Here is a 17,260-nt window from a genome sequence, read left to right as displayed (position 1 = left end):
CTCCTACATTCTCCATTGGAAAGGGTTTATCTGCTATCTTAAGGTAATGATTCTAGCTCATGACATTGCTCATTTATTTATGCTAGAAACAAAGTACATTGATACACAGAGATCCTTACTCTGTAAACAAAATGAATATGTTCAAGACCTTATGCTTTCTTTGAATTGCCAGACAGCTTGGGAAGCCTATGGGTCCCCATTTTTTTCTCCATGGCAGTTCCTCAATCAACTGGAGTCAACTTGCCACCAGTCACTACTATTTTGTCCTGTGGTCATTATTTGAAATTTGATATTCTTATATTTGATCTGATGCATATAAGATGTAAAGATTAGGCTATCTGTTTTCAGCAAGTTCTGCTGTACCAAGCAGCAACTGCAAAAATATTGTGGTTTGTGAAAGGGCCTAAAACTCAGTAGTTAGGATTTTAAAAATATTGTAGTAAGAGAATTGAGTGATATTTGCTCCATGGACAGATGCAGGGGGAGTTATTGTTAGGTGTACAAAGGGAAGTAGGTGGTGAGTCATACAATAGAAAAGTCAGAGTTGTCCTGATATGTAATTAATATAGTAAGATACGCAAGGTCATGTAAAATGGCAAATCAAGGCTGAGGTTGTGAATATGTATCAGGTGTTTACATGGAAAGAGGACAGTGAACTCAGATGAGAGACAACATGAAAAGGAGTCAACATTAAAAGGTGAGGTGCTGAAAAATTGGGAGAATACGTCTAGGGAGTAGAGAGTTCAGCCAAAATGTGATCTGACGATAAGCACCACATTATCAGTATGCCAGTTTTGAGCAAGTAGTTGAAGAAGCAGCCAAGGATATTGTTATGAAGATGTTTCATGTTTGATCGTTTTTCTGGACTTGAGTTTGAAGGATTGTAGGTAAATGGATTTTTAAGCAGTTCAATTAAAGGATAGAAGAACATTTTCTTTCAATAAGGCATTTTTTTAACCATATGGTAGACTATAACACCACAAGATGGAGGAGCAGAATTAGGCCATTTAGTGGGCGGCACAGTGGTTAGCACTGCTGCCTTACAGCGCCAGAGACCGGGTTCAATTCCCACCTCAGGCAACTGACTGCGTGGAGTTTGCACATTCTCCCTGTGTCTGTGTGGGTTTCCTCCGGGTGCTCTGGTTTCCTCCCACAGTCCAAAAATGTGCAGGTTAGGTGAATTAGCCATGCTAAATTGCCCGTAGTGTTAGGTGAAGGGGTAAATGTAGGGGAATGGGTCTGGGTGGGTTGCGCTTCGGCGGGTTGGTGTGGACTTGTTGGGCTGAAGGGCCTGTTTCTACACTGTAAGTAATCTAATCTAAAAGCCCATCAAGCCTGCTCCATCATTTGATCATGGCTGATATGTTTCTCAACCCATTTCTCCTGCCTATTTCCCGTAACCATTGATCTTCTTATTAATCAAAAACCTATTTATCTCTGTCTGAAATACCTTCAATGGCTTGGCCTTTACAGTTTCTGCGGTTATAAGTTCCACAGATTCATCATCTCTGGCTGAAGAAATTCCTCCTCCTTTCACTTCTAAAGAGCTAACCCTGCACTCTGAGGCTGTGCTCTTGGGTCCTAATCTCCCTTACTAATAGAAACATCTTCTATGTCCTTCTGCAGCCTTCCCGTTTCCTCAAAACTATCTGTCTATCCACCTATCTTTTTGTCATCTGCAAACCTAGCAGGAATGCTCTCGGTTCCTTCATCCAGATTGCTTATGTACAAAAAGAATAATGTGGTCCCAACCCTGAAGCCTGTGAAACTCCACAATTCACTGGCTGTCATCCTGAAAACGACTCTCTCTGCTTTCTGCCAGTCAGCCAATCCTTTATCTATGCCAGACTTTATCCCAACACTATGGGCTCTTATTTAGCAGTTTATTGTGCACCACCATGTCAAAGGCTTTCTGGAAATTCAGGTAGATTACGTCCATTGGCTCTCATTTGTCTAATGTTATTTCCTAAAAAAATTCTAACAGCAAAAGCTATGCTGACTGAGCCCTATTTTACAATGTATTTCCAAGTACATGACGATCTCATTTCAGACGAGCCTGCATTTCTAGAGCGGCAGGGTGGCTCAGTGGTTAGCACTGCTGCCTCACAGCACCAGGGTCCCAGTTTTGATTCTAGCCTTGGGCGACTGTCTGTGTGGAGTTTGCACGTTCTCCCTGTTTCGTGTATAGGTTTCCTCTGGGTACTCCAGCCCAAAGAAGTGCAGGTCAGGTGAATTGGCCATGCTAAATTGACCATAATGTTAGGTGCATTAGTCAGAGGGAAATGGGTCTGGATGGGTTAATCTTTGGAGGGTCGCTATGGACTGGTTGGGTGGAAGGGTCTGTTTCCATACTGTAGGGAATCTAATCTAAATAATGGATTTTAAAGTTTTACCAACTGACTGATGTCAGGCAAACTGGCCTCGAGTTTCCTGTCTTCTGCCTCCCCTCCTTCTTAAATAAGGGTTTTACATGAGCCATTTCCCAGTCTTCTGGCATCCTCCTGACTCCAGTATATCCTGAAAGACCACCACAAATGCCTCCATAATCATCTCAGCTATCTCCTTGAGAACTCTGGGGTATGTCATCCATTTGATCCAGGTAATGTATTCACCTTCAAACCTTCTAGCTTCCCTAGCATCTTCTCCTCAGTGATGGCCACTACGCTCACCTTTGCCCACTGGCACTCTTGAAGTTCTCGTATGCTGCTGGTGACTTCAACTGTGAAAACTGATGCAAAGTATCTATTCAGTTCCTCCACCATTTTATATTTCATCCTCAACCCCCTTATTACTTTTTTAGTTTTCATCTGCTGGTTTTTAAATGCTTTGGCTTCCCACTAATGTTCACCACATTGCATTTTTCTTTTGCTTTTATGATATGTTTCTAGATATTTGCCGGTCTTCATTCCTTAAATTTGTTTCAGGGAAAACACCTGACTGTTTTTCTGACTGGAATTTATGACTGTTCTGTTCAAAGTGTACTTTTCAGCCTTGGAGATTGATTTTGGATTTTCAATTGGAGAAAGTTTGCTACAGAGTAAGCTGCTTGGTTTGTGTCACCTGTTTCAGAGTAACTGGAACACTTAACTATACTGTGTTTCTTGGGGAAGCAGCAATTATCAAGGTTTTGGAAATGACTGCGTATGTTTGCGACACCCAGCCATATGGGCCAGAACACCAAACTGATAGCAGTCTGAGCATTTGTTCCCTTGTTCTTCAAGAACTAAGAACTAACTTATTGGTGAAAATTATTCTTTTCTGAATGTAAATCTCCACAGAGGTCAATCAGCTTTTCCCCCCTCTGGTGTGTCTGCATTTGAATCTGTTCATGTGTTGCGTTAGTAAGAGAGGTAAATAATTATCTTATTCTTATTGCAAACTAACTGTGTTAAACAGCTTTGCATCTTTACTGAAAAAGTTTTGTTTCTCAATGAATCAATAATTTGGTGTTTATTACAGAACTTGGTCCATTGACTGTTTTACTTTAAGTCTAATAGTGGAAAAGCATATGTTTGGCCATATCAGGAACTGGCTAAATTAATTAAATTTTGTTAATTTAGTTAACATTAGTTTAATTTAATTAGTTTAATTAGCAAAATTAATAGAATTTAGTGAGTAGTGCAATAGTAGGAATAATGAAATAAAGAGGGATAGTACATCAAAGTTTGCAACTGATACCAAGTTGGGTGGGAGGGTGAACTGTGACGAAGAGATCCTTCAGCAAGAGCTGAACAGGTTGGATGAGTGGGCAAATCAATTGTAGATGCAGTATAATTTGGATAAATATGAGGTTATTCACTTTGGAAGCAAAAACAAGAAGGCAGATTACTACCTGAACGACTGTAAATTGGGAGAGGGGAGTATGCAGCAGGACCTGGGAGTCCTTGTGCATCAGTCACTGAAGGTAGGCATGCAGGAGCAGCGGGTGGTAAAGTAGGTAAGTGATATGTTGGCCTTCATTGTTAGAGGCTTCGAGTACAGGGGCAGAGATGTGTTGTTGCAGTTATACAGGGCCTTGGTGAGGCCACATCTAGAAACTGTCTGCTATTTGGCATCCTTTTCTGAGGATGTATGCTCTTGCTCTTGAGGGAGTGCAGTGAAGGTTTACCAGGCTGATTCCAGGGATGGCAGGTCTGAGGTATGAGGAGAGATTGACTAGTTGAGGATTGTTTTCGCTGGGTTTCAAGTGATTGAGGGGAGATCTCATAGAAACTTATAAATTTCTAACAGGACTAGAAGCGTAGATGGGTAAGGAGGATGTTGCTGATGGTGAGTTTGTCCAGAACCAGGGGTCACAATCTGAGGATTCGGGGTAGACCATTTAGGACATTTCTTCACCCAAAGAGTGGTGAGCCTGTAGAATTCATTATCACAGGAAATAGTTAATGCCAAAATGTTGAATATATTTAAGCAGCAGCAAAATATAACACTTTGGGCAAATGGGATCAAGGTTATGGGGAGAAAGCAGGATTAGGTTATTGAGTTGGATGATCAGCCATGATTGTGATGAATGGTGGAACAGGCTGGAAGGGCCAAATGGCCTTCTCCTGCTCTTATGTTTTATGTTTCTGTTTCTCTCACTTCAATCATAACAATGTATTATTATGTTTACGTGCTTTATAAATGTAAGCTGTAGTTAGAATTGGCAACCATTTCATGTTAACCACTCACAACATAATATATCATGGAATCTTAAAATCAGAAATAAAATGAAATATTATAAATTTACAAATAATGCATTAATCTGAAAAGAGATAAGGCTGGTTAATTTTTTGAGTCGAGGTTTTTCACATATGGGACCTGCTGTGTTACGTTTTTTAATGCCACAGTCACATGACACATACTTTTGCTTAGCATAAGACTGATAATTTCCTAGTGATGGCTGTTTCTTGGAATTTAGAGGGCTTAAAGTGCTGCTAACTTCTCTAATTTGATTTTGCTCATAGCAGCACTCCATTTTGCAAGCTTTACTTCATGTTGCTTGATTATCATGAGGCTCCCGTCCGTTGCAGACTGACTATGGAGTTTCCGTGACCAACACCACATCCTTTAACATCAGTTTCGTGCTATAGTGGTTTTCAAATAGTTCAGACTACATGGGAAAAAGATGTGTAAAACTTTTGCGGGGGTGGAGTAGTTGCTCATCTGTCGTCTTACCGCCCATATGCGCCTTAATTTGGATGTACATTTTCAGTTGTAATTGCTGTGGAGAATTGAAATAGTCTACTTACTGTCACAGTCTTTAGTAACATTAAAATGAAAAAAATGATTGTAGCTCTGCTTCTTTTGCTGTTATGTAAGTACATTTACATTTCTTTGTAAGGATGATTTTAGATTACAGTACTTTTGTGACATTAATATCAAATTAGAATCAGTTGCAAACTACAGTTGTCAATTATAATTACTTATGAATGTGTATAAAAACATATAATTATTTTTATGTTGATTTTAAAAACTAACATAATCACCTTTAGATTGTTCATTTTAATATTGTTCGCCAAGCATTTAAGATCTGCCTTAAGTAAATAATTTTGTGAGGCTCTTGTGCAGTGTAAACCTTGTTAATCACAAAATGTTTAGAGTTAAGGTGTATCATTTGTGAAATGTCAAGTTCAAAGCAGATAAGGCTATAATGTAGCCCAGATTATTGGACTCAAGTTCAACTTTAGCAAGGTTCTACATGAGTAGACCCTGAAAAATTAATCTAAATCTTTTATCTTTGACAGCTGCTTGTTTTTTAGAAATGAGGCATTATAGTAAAATGTAGGTAATGAGTGATATTTTGGTCAAAGCGTACCATTGACCTATTGGGCATGTTCTTCTAAACTTCTCATCAATCTCAATACTATGATTCTGCAACTAACAGTTCCTTATCGCTTCTAATGGGAATTCATACACTGCTTATTTAACCTTACCTTAGTTTTCTGTTCTACCATTCTCTTACTATGAAGCGGAACCTAAGTTTCTTTGTCTTTTTTTCAACTTTAAATTATGTTCATCCTCAAAAACCTTCACAGACTTTCCTCATAACTCACTTCTTTAAGTTCACAAGCTAGCATTGTTACTTTCTCTACATCTACAAAATTCTACATCTTTTCTATACTCCAGGATGGTGCAGAGGAGATTTACCAGGATGTTGCCTGACATGGAATGAAGATCTTATGAGGAAAGGCTGAGGGATGTGAGGCTGTTTTTGTTAGAGAAAGGAAGGTTGAGAGGTGACTTAATTAAGACATATAAGATAATCAGAGGGTTAAATAGGGTGGACAATGAGAGCCTTTTTCCTTGGATAGTGATGGCTAGCATGAGGGGACTTAGCTTCAAATTGAGGGGTGACAGACATAGGACAGATGTCAGAGGTAGTTTCTTTACTCAGAGTAGGATGAGCATGGAATGCCCTACCTGCAACCATAGTAGATTTGCCAACTTTAAGGGCATTTAAATGGTTATTGGATAAATATATGGATGATGATGGAATAGTGTAGGTTACATGTGCTTCAGATCGGTTTCACAGGTCAGTGCCAACATTGAGGGCCAAAGGGCCTGTACTATGCTGTATTGTTCTATCTTCTGTGTTCCAGAAGTGGCACGTCACCTCCCTTGGTACTTAAATCAAGCATCTCAATATTTGACTTTTATTCCAAAATATTGAATTTATTTTCTACAAATTATCTAATTCCAACTGTACACAGTGAAAATAGTTTCAGTTTACCCATTATGTCAACAAGTCTTATGCTCTGCATTAGACATACAGCAATATACAAGTGTTTATAAAGATTACCTGCACAATTTTGCAAGATTTTGTTTTGGAAGATAGTCATCTCCCTTTATTCTCATTTATGGCAACTTACCAGTGAACCATTAGATGGAAAGAGTAAATTCTTGCCTTCTCAATCACAGAAGATCTCTTACAACTTAGATTTTGGTGAAGGAACATGTTAGTTCTAATTGAAGGTGAAGATACACAAAGGCCCGTTGATAATATTTAATCAGAACCACATGCAATAATGTTAACCTTACTGCAGTAATTGTCAAACGCATCAAAAAAACACGTTGAGTGGCCTGTGTATTTGGACTGAACTTTAAAATGTTCTCGGGGAACACAATCTGTCTTTTAGTCTGCTTGAAAGCTTATCCATTTCTTGTGATTTATACAAATGTACAACAAGATCACTGATGTTTGCACAATGCTCAGCATCATTCCCGGCCCCCTCAGATACTGAAGCATTTGATATCTGAATGCAGTGAAACCTGGATATTGCCCGACTTGAACCGACAAAAGAAAAGTAAGCAAATACCAACTCTGTCAATAGAGAATCTAACCATTGTGCCTGAAATTCAATTTGAATGTCAACATCTTAGGAGTCACCATTGATCAGAGAGCATGTTAGTACCATTACAATGCTATTAGGAATTTGTTACAAGACAATTTTCTGATTCAGTATGTGGATGTACCTACTAGAGAAGGTGCAAACCTTGACCTACTCTTGGGAAATAAGGCAGGGCAGGTGACTGAGGTGTCAGTGGGGGAGCACTTTGGGGCCAGCGACCATAATTCTATTCGTTTTAAAATAGTGATGGAAAAGGATAGACCAGATCTAAAAGTTGAAGTCCTAAATTGGAGAAAGGCCAATTTTGACGGTATTAGGCACGAACTTTCGAAAACTGATTGGAGGCAGATATTCGCAGGTAAAGGGACGGCTGGAAAATGGGAAGCCTTCAGAAATGAGATAACAAGAATCCAAAGAAAGTATATTCCTGTCAGGGTGAAAGGGAAGACTGGTAGGTATAGGGAATGCTGGATGACTAAAGAAATTGAGGGTTTGGTTAAGAAAAAGAAGGAAGCATATGTCAGATATAGACAGGATAGTTCGAATGAATCCTTAGAAGAGTAGAAAGGAAATAGGAGTATACTTAAGAGGGAAATCAGGAGGGCAAAACGGAGACATGAGATAGCTTTAGCAAATAGAATTAAGGAGAATCCAAAGGGTTTTTATAAATATATTAAGGACAAAAGGGTAACTAGGGAGAGAATAGGGCCCCTCAAAGATTAGCAAGGCGGCCTTTGTGTGGAGCCACAGAAAATGGGGGAGATACTAAATGAATATTTTGCATTCGTATTTACTGTGGAAAAGGATATGGAAGATATAGACTGTAGAGAAATAGATGGTGATATCTTGCAAAATGTCCAGATTACAGAGGAGGAAATACTGGATGTCTTGAAACGGTTAAAAGTGGATAAATCCCCAGGACTTGATCAGGAGTACCGGAGAACTCTGTAGGCCTCTTGCTGAGATATTTGTATCATCGATAGTCACAGGTGAGGTGCCGGAAGACTGGAGGTTGGCAAACGTGGTGCCACTGTTGAAGAAGGGCAATAAAGGCAAGCCAGGGAACTATAGACCGGTGAGCCTGACCTCAGTGGTGGGCAAGTTGTTGGAGGGAATCCTGAGGGACAGGATGTACATGTATTTGGAAAGGCAAGAACTGATTAGGCATAGTCAACATGGCTTTGTGCATGGGAAATCATGTCTCACAAACTTGATTGAGTTTTTTGAAGAAGTAACAAAGAGGATTGATGAGGGCAGAGCAGTAGATGTGATCTATATGGATTTCAGTAAGGCGTTCGACAAGGTTCCCCATGGGAGACTGATTAGCAAGATTAGATCTCATGGAATACAGGGGGAATTAGCCATTTGGATACAGATCTGGCTCAAAGGTAGAAGACAGAGGATGGTGGTGGAGAGTTGTTTTTCAGACTGGAGGCCTGTGACCAGTGGAGTGCTACAAGGATCGGTGCTGGGCACTTTAGTTTTTGTCATTTACATAAATAATTTGGATGCGAGCATAAGAGGTACAATTAGTAAGTTTGCAGTTGACACCAAAATTGGAGGTGTGGTGGACAGCGAAGAGGGTTACCTCAGATTACAACAGGATCTAGACCAGATGGGCCAATGGGCTGAGAAGTGGCAGATGGAATTTAATTCAGATAAATGCGAGGTGCTGCATTTTGGGAAAGCAAATCTTAGCAGGACTTATGCACTTAATGGTAAGGTCCTAGGGCGTGTTGCTGAACAGAGAGACCTTGGAGTGCAGGTTCATAGCTCCTTGAAAGTGGAGTCGCAGGTAGATAGGATAGTGAAGAAGGCGTTGGTATGCTTTCCTTTATTGGTCAGAGTATTGAGTACAGGAGTTGGGAGGTCATGTTGTGGCTGTACAGGACATTGGTTAGGCCACTGTTGGAATATTGTGTGCAATTCTGGTCTCCTTCCTATCGGAAAGATGTTGTGAAACTTGAAAGTGTTCAGAAAAGATTTACAAGGATGTTGCCAGGGTTGGAGGATCTGAGCTACAGGGAGAGGCTGAACAGGCTGGGGCTGTTTTCCCTGGAGCTTTGGAGGCTGAGGGGTGACCTTATAGAGGTTTACAAAATTATGAGGGGCATGGATAGGATAAACAGACAAAGTCTTTTCCCTGGGATCGGGGAGTCCAGAACTAGAGGGCATAGGTTTTGGGTAAGTGGGGAAAGATATAAAAGAGACCTAAGGAGCAACCTTTTCACGCAGAGGGTGGTACGTGCATGGAATGAGCTGCCAAAGGATGTGGTGGAGGCTGATACAATTGCAACATTTAAGAGGCATTTGGATGGGTATATGAATAGGAAGGGTTTGGAGGGATATGGGCTGGGTGCTGGTAGGTGGGACTAGATTGGGTTGGGATATCTGGTTGGCATGGACGGGTTGGACCAAAGGGTCTGTTTCCATGCTGTACATCTCTATGACTCTATGACTGTTGCTAATATCAAAAAATCAAGGGTCATCTCCACCACTTGGGATAGTACTTAAGCAATGACTGTGTAACCAACTATCAATTGTTAGGAAATAATTATATTCAAATTGGATCACCAAGCTCTAAACTCGTATGAAAAGAATGATAACAATGAAAAGCTTTTTTAGATATTCTATTATCATATGACTAACATTATGGCTTTGTTCATTAATGTTTTCAAATTTTAGGTATTGGTATAAAATATCAAATATTGATTTTATTGTATCAAATATAAAGGTGAAGTCATTGTAGTCCTACAGGACCATCAGGCTGCTCATTCATTACAGAGACGATTGGTAGTGATCTAACGTTAGGGTTACTATGCCTCAGGCTGGGGGAGATTTGCTTGTTATTGAGTTGGCATCCAGCACAATGATAAAGTGAAGGATTTTAATTTCACGGAAAAATGAGAGTACAGAGTACTCGAGTAATGCAGCATGGAAACAGGCCCTTTGGCCCAAACTAATCCATGCTGACCCTGGTGCCCCCTCAGCTAGTTCCAATTGCCTGCATTTGGTCCCTATCCCTCTATGTATTTTATATCCATATACCTATCCAAATATTTTTAAAATATTGCTATTGTACCTGCCCCAACCACTTTCTCTGATAGCCCATTCCATATATGGTAAAAACAATGACTGCATATGCTGGAAACCAGAGTTTAGATTAGAGTGGTGCTGGAAAAGCACAGCACTTCAGGCAGCATCCGAGGAGCAGGAAAATCAGTGTTTCGGGCAAAAGCCCTTCATCAGGAATCCATGTATGCACCATTCTCTGTGTAAAGAAATTGCCCCTCAGGTTCTTCCTAAATTTTTTCCCTCTCACCTTAAATCTACATCCTCTAGTTTTCAGTTCCCCATCTGGGCACTATATGCATTCATCCTACATATGCCCGTTATGATTTTATATACCTCAATAAGGCCAATCCTCATTCTCCTTCGTTCCAAAGAATAAAGTCCTATTCTGGCCAACCTATTCCTATAACTTAGACCTAGTAGTCTGGCAACATGGTTGTTGAAAGTGGTAACAGAAATTTGCAATGTTTAAAGGGTTTCAGACAGTCAATTCCTTACTTTTTATAATTTTCTGCAGTCTGGGAAAAATGGGAAAAAACCTGTTAGATTTTCTGAAAGAAACAGGGCTTCCTTTGTCCATTTTAAAATGACAAAACAATAATGGGCGGCACGGCGGCACGGTGGCCCAGTGGTTAGCACTGCTGCCTCACAGCGCCTGTAGACCCGGGTTCAATTCCCGACTCAGGCGACTGGCTGTGTGGAGTTTGCACGTTCTCCCCGTGTCTGCGTGGGTTTCCTCCGGGTGCTCCGGTTTCCTCCCACAGTCCAAAGATGTGCGGGTCAGGTGAATTGGCCATGCTAAATTGCCCGTAGTGTTAGGTTTAAGGGGTAAATGTAGGGGTATGGGTGGGTTGCGCTTCGGCGGGTCGGTGTGGACTTGTTGGGCCGAAGGGCCTGTTTCCACACTGTAAGTCTAATCTAAGTCTAATCTAATCTAATCTAATCTAATAATTATGAGAAAGGGAATTCAACTGAGTCATTTTCACATTATGAGAATATAGTTTGATTATTGTCTTTAAGACTACAATATTGTACTACCAAGGTTGATTGGATAAACTATTCTACTTAAAATATCACCAAATATGGCAAGTACTGAGAAAAATGAGCTGTGTTACATAATGGGTTTCAGTCTGTAAATGTCATTTACCTCATTAACCTCAACTGCTGCTGCAGCTAGATTGAGTCAATTCTGCAACAGGCCACTTCCCTGCTCACCAGAATTGAGTCTGCTATTCTCGTATGTTTCCTATGGGTGCTTGAATACAAACTGCAATCTTTGAATAGTTAAGTAGCTGAGATTTTAGTTTTGCAATTTGTGCTGTCACTAAGAAAAGTGCTGAAACCATGGTCTGTAGCACATCAAATCCATTTTATTCAGCAATGCCAAACCTATTTTGGTGGGTCTAGAGAGATACAATATTTAAATATAATTATATTCTATTAGTTCTCTTTCCTGTAAAATAAAACTGACAAACAATCCAACACCCAAAATAATCAGCATCTTGAACATAAACTGAGACCAAAAATGACAGACAATTTGAAACAGTAGTGTTACCAGGGATATGAGATAGCAGATTCATTTTACTTCAAAAAGGACAAAAAAGGTTATGGCAGAATTGTGATTCCTCCGGACTGGAATGAGGATATATTTCTTCACTCAAAGGGTAATGAACCTACCTCAGAAGCGGAGCTGGGACACTGAATACATTCAAGAGGGAGATAAATAATGTTTTAGTGTTTAAAGGCATCAAAAGGTATGGGTAGAAAGCAGGAATATGGCAATCAGGCAGAGGGTCAGCCATGATCATACTGAATGACCAATAGGTTCAGAGGGCCAAATGACCTACTGCTGCTTCTAGTTTATATGCTTCTATGTCATGCTTCAATGTTTTTTCTCGGCTGATGTGAAAGGACAAAATGTTATCACTGGCTATAGGTGAATTTGCTTGTACCTAACTCTCTTGCTGGAGTTAAATATATGTTCCTTTCACCTATGCTTTTGGATGTAGCAGTGCTGGAATACTCTGAGATGAAACTTCATATAACTTGTACTGATGGCAGTTTTCTTTTTCCAAAATTCAAAATTTTCAAATTGTTCATGTTATCTGGATTATTAGCGGAAGGCTTCTTGGATTACTGGTCTGTTAACATTATTTCTGTTTCTGCTTTGGTTGTGTTACCATTGTAGACTAATATCCATATACTACATACCATTCAATTATATTTGTTTTGTGATTGGATAAATGCTCAGTAAAATGCCTAGCTAAATTAACATCAAGTTTTGTTTAAAAATACAGTACTGTTCATGCTAGAAATCTGGAATTAAACAAAGAATGCTGAGAACTCTCTGCGGACCAGGTAGCATCTGTTGAGACGGGAGTTGTTAGTGGAAAGGTTAACTGTGTTACTCACTTGACAGATACTGGATGACCATTAAGTGTTTTCAGCGTCAGTTTTCATACATATTCTTGCAATTTATCTAATTACCGATTAGGAGTAGTCAGCATGGCTCTGTGAGTGGGAGATCACACCTCACAAATTTGTTAGAGTTCTTTGATGAAGTGACCAGGAGGGTTGATAAGGGCAGGGTGGTAGACTTAGTCTATATGGATTTCAGGAAAGCCTTTTCTTAAGGTTCCACATGGCGTGCTGCTCAGGAAAGTTAGTTTGCATGGAATCCAGGGTGAGCTGGCAAATTGGATTACACAATTGGCTTGATGGTAGGAATCAGAGGTAATAGTGGAAGGATGCTGGTTGGACTGAAGACTTGTGACTAATGGTGTGGTTCAGGGGTTAGTGCTGGGCCCATTGCTGTTTGTTATCTATATCAATAATTTGGATGAGAATGTACAAGGCACGATTATTAAGTTTGCAGATGACACTAAAATAGGTGGTATCGTGCAGATTGAGCAAGGTTACCAGAAATTGCAGCAGTACCTTGATCAGCTGAGGAAGTGGACCGAAAAATGGCAATTGGAGTTTAATATAGACAAGTGTGAGGTTTTGCATTTTGGAAAGTCAAATCAAAGTAGGAATTTCATGGTGAATGGTGGGGCATTAAGGAGTGTAGTGGAACAGAGGGACCTTGGAGTTCAGGTGCACGGTTCTCTGAAATTGGAGTCACAGGGCAGTCAAGAAGACTTTCGGCACACTGGGCCTTCATCAGTCAGGGCATTGAGTAGAGAAGTTGGGAAGTCATGCTGCAGTTGTACAGAATATTGGTGAGGCCGGACTTGGAGTATTGTCTTCAGTTTTGGTTACCTTGCTATAGGAAGGATGTTATTAAACTGGAAAGAGTGCAGAAGAAACTTACAAGGATGTTGCTGGAACTCAAGGGTCTGAGTTATAGAGAGGTGGACAAGCTAGGACTTTTTTCTTGAGAGTATAGGAGACTGAAGGGGGATTTTATAGATGTGTATAAGATTATGAGAGTCATGGACAGGGTGAATACACTCAGTCTTTTTCTAAGGGTTGGAAATTGAAGACAGGAGGGCATCATTTTAAGGTTAGTGGGGAAAGAATGAAAGGGAACCTGAGGGAGCAACCTTTTTAGACAGAGGGTGGTATGCATATAGAATGAGCTGTCAGCGGAAGTTGTTGAAGCAGGTACATTAACAACATTTAAAAGGCATTTGGACAAATTCACGGATAGGAAGGGTTTGGAAGGATTTGAGCCAAGTACAGGGGTTACTGTGTATGGAGGTTTTGGTTAGCATGGACCAGTTTGGGACAAAAGGCCTGTGTCTGTGCTGTAGGACTGTATCACTCTATCTGGATTATTATAAGGCTTAAGTTTTAAAATGATTTCATGGGATGTGAGTGTTGCTGGCTAGGCCAGTGTTTATTGCCCATGTCTAGTTGCCCTTGAAAAGATAATGGCAAGCTACATTTTTGAATCACTGCAGTCCATTTCTGTAGGTACACCCACAATGCTGTTAGAGGCAGAGGTCCAGGATTTTGACTCAGTGATACTGAAGAAGCATGATATTTCCAAATCAGGATGGTGAATAACTGAGAGTGAAACTTACAGATGGTGATATTCCTGTGTATCTGCTGCCCTGGTCCTTCTAGATGGTAGTGGTCATGTGTTTGGAAGTTGCTTTTTGAGGATCCTTGGTGAATTTATGTGGTGCTCATTTAGATGGTGCACAATGTTTCTATGGTGAGTCAGTGGTGAAGGAGTGAATATTGTGGATGTGGTCCCAGTATTTCGCATTTAGAACAATAATATGTATTCCATGCGAGGTAAACAACACATCATCTAGTAGTCATAAGTTCACAGGAAAACATCTTCTGTAATTTCTCAAGCAGATAAAATCTGTAACAATAATGTTTAGTTTTTGTCTCTCCAAAATGTTTTGATTGGTCAGTTTAAAGGATTCTCCTGCTCTTGGATGCTACCTGACCTGCTGTGCTTTTCCAGCACCACACTCTGGACTCTGATCTCCAGCATCTGCAGTCTTTACTTTCTCCCAATTTAAAAGACATGCCTAATCATGGGTTTCTTAGGTGGGTGGGTCCTAACATGCATGGAGGAACTTGAGGCAGGTGGAATATGTGACATGTTTGCAGATTGCAGTGTCTGGTGTCAGTGGTTGCAGAAGGAAGTATTTGGTGGAAAACAAAACAATGGATGATAAGGGGAAACCAAAGATAAAAATACCTTGGCAAGACAGATCGTTCCTCTGGTGGGATGGAAGCTTAGAGATGGAAAAAGGGAGGTGGAGATGACATATTAGAGATGAAAGGAATGGAATGGGAATCATAGGATCGTAAAATAGGAGCAGAATTAGGCCCTTTGGCCTCTTGAGTCTGCTCTGCCATTCAATCATGGCTGATAAATTTCTCAACTTAGTACTCTTGCTTTCTCCTCGTAAACTTTTATGCCCTTACTCATGCTAATATTAGGAATAGGAGAGTAGCGAGGGAAAGTGTAAGTGAACTCAAGGACAAAGAAGGAAATTTATGCATGGAGTTAGAGGAAATGAGTGAGGCCCTTAAGAGTACTTAACATCAGTATTCACCAAGGAGAAGGATGTGAATGATGGTAAGATTAGGGGGGAATATGTTGATACTCTAACATGTGTCAAAATTAAGATGGAGAAGGTGTTGCTTATCTTGAAAAATATTAAGGTTGATAAGTCCCAGGACCTGACAGGATCAATCTCAGGATACTGAAGGAGGTAAGGGAGGAGATCGATGATGCAAAGATCTTTGTATCCCCTTTAGCTACAGGTGAAATCCCAGATGACTAGAGAATAAGGGGACATAAATTTAAGGTGAAGGGTGGAAGGTATAGGGGAGATGTCAGGGGTGGGTTCTTTACCCAGAGAGTGGTGGGGGCATGGAATGCGCTGCCCGTGGGAGTGGTAGAGTCGGAATCATTGGCGACCTTTAAGCGGCATTTGGATAGGTACATGGATGGGTACTTAATCTAGGTTAGAAGTTCGGCACAACATCGTGGGCCGAAGGGCCTGTTCTGTGCTGTATTGTTCTATGTTCTATGTTCTAATAACCAATGTTGTTCCTTTGTTCAAAAAGGCAACGGGGATAATTCAGAAAATTATATGCCAGTGAGCCTGAACATGCAGATATTATAGCAATATTTATGGGGCATTTAGACGCATGATCTGATAGATAATAGAGGGATATAGGCCATGTGCAGACAGATGGGATTAGTTCAGAATAACATGATTCTTTGGCACAGGATGTGCAGAAGAGCCTGTTTCTGTGCTGTAACATTGTATGTTCTATGTTATATTCCAAATGTGGCCTAAAGAAAGTTTATAAACCTGCAACATGACTTGCCAATTTTTGGTGCCCTGACCAATGAAGGCAAGCATGTCATATGTCTTCTTTACCACCTTAGCCACTTGTTTTGCAACTTTCATGCGGCTATGGATTTAGTACCCAAGATCCCTTTGTATATCGATGCTCCTAAGGTTCTGGCCATTAACAGTACACTTTCCTCGTGCATTTGATCTCCCAAAATGCATCACCTTACATTTGTCAGGATTTAACTCCATCTGTCATTTCTTTACCTAACTTTGAAGCTGATCTATATTCTGCTGCATCCTTTAATATTCTTTCTTGCTCTCTACAACTCCACTAATTTGTCTGTCACCTGCAAACTTGCTATTTGGACCATCAACATTTTCACCCAAACCTTTTATATACATCACAAACAACAGAGGTCCTTGTGGAACACTGATGCTCACAGATCTATAGTCAGAAAAACACTTATCCACAACTACCCTCTCTGACGAACCCAATTTTGTATCCAACTTACCAACTCACCGTGGATTTCATGTGATTTGATCTACTGGACCAGCCTATCATGAGGAATCTTGTCAAATACTTTAGTAAAGCCCGTGTAGATAATGTCCAGTATCTTACCCTCATTAACTATCTTCGTCTTTTCCTCAAAAAACTCAATCAAGTTTGTGATATGAGAACTCCCCTATGTAAAGCAATGCTGACTACCCTTAATTTGTACATTCTAGTTTTAATTCCAGATTTCATTATTTGGATTTAAATTCCACCATCTGCCATAGTGGGCTCCAGGTACTTGCTAGAAGGAAACATAGCTAATGTTGATAAGTCTAGAGAAAATAAGGAGGAGAAAGTTAGAAAATAGTGAGAAGCCTGAATAAAGTGGAAGTGGAGAAAGTGTTTCCAACTAGTAGGTGAGACTAGGACTCAAAGGCCCAACCTCAGGGTAAAGGGACAACCATTTAGAACTGAGATAAGGAGGCATTTCTTGAGCCAGACGGTGGTGAATCTGTGGAATTCATTGCCACAGAAGACTGTGGAGGCCAAGTCATTGAGTGTCTTCATGACAGAGATTGATAGATTCT

General features: G+C 40.3%; 1 protein-coding gene across 3 annotated transcripts in view; it reads left to right on the top strand.

Moving 5' to 3' along the window:
• The first annotated feature begins 5,113 nt into the window (after nt 1–5,113).
• The window catches only part of LOC122561888 (integrin alpha-E-like), a 397,374-nt gene continuing 385,227 nt past the window's right edge, over nt 5,114–17,260 (top strand). The window contains exon 1 of one of the 3 annotated variants that reach the window (XR_006315137.2): nt 5,114–5,296. Coding sequence is in view for 1 of the 3 variants with exons in the window: in XM_043714220.2 (XP_043570155.2) it covers nt 5,257–5,296 (40 nt within the window). In the remaining 2 variants the exon portion in view is untranslated. The remainder of the gene's footprint in view (nt 5,297–17,260) is intronic. The other 2 variants (XM_043714220.2, XM_043714221.2) reach the window with 2 other exon arrangements.

The sequence above is a fragment of the Chiloscyllium plagiosum genome, unplaced genomic scaffold, assembly GCF_037043375.1.
Source record: "Chiloscyllium plagiosum isolate Xiang-an unplaced genomic scaffold, Cpla_swu_hap1 HiC_scaffold_31, whole genome shotgun sequence".
NCBI classification, from domain to species: domain Eukaryota; kingdom Metazoa; phylum Chordata; class Chondrichthyes; order Orectolobiformes; family Hemiscylliidae; genus Chiloscyllium; species Chiloscyllium plagiosum.
Note: the sequence above shows the minus strand (reverse complement) of the source record. Positions and strands in the feature narration are given on the sequence as shown.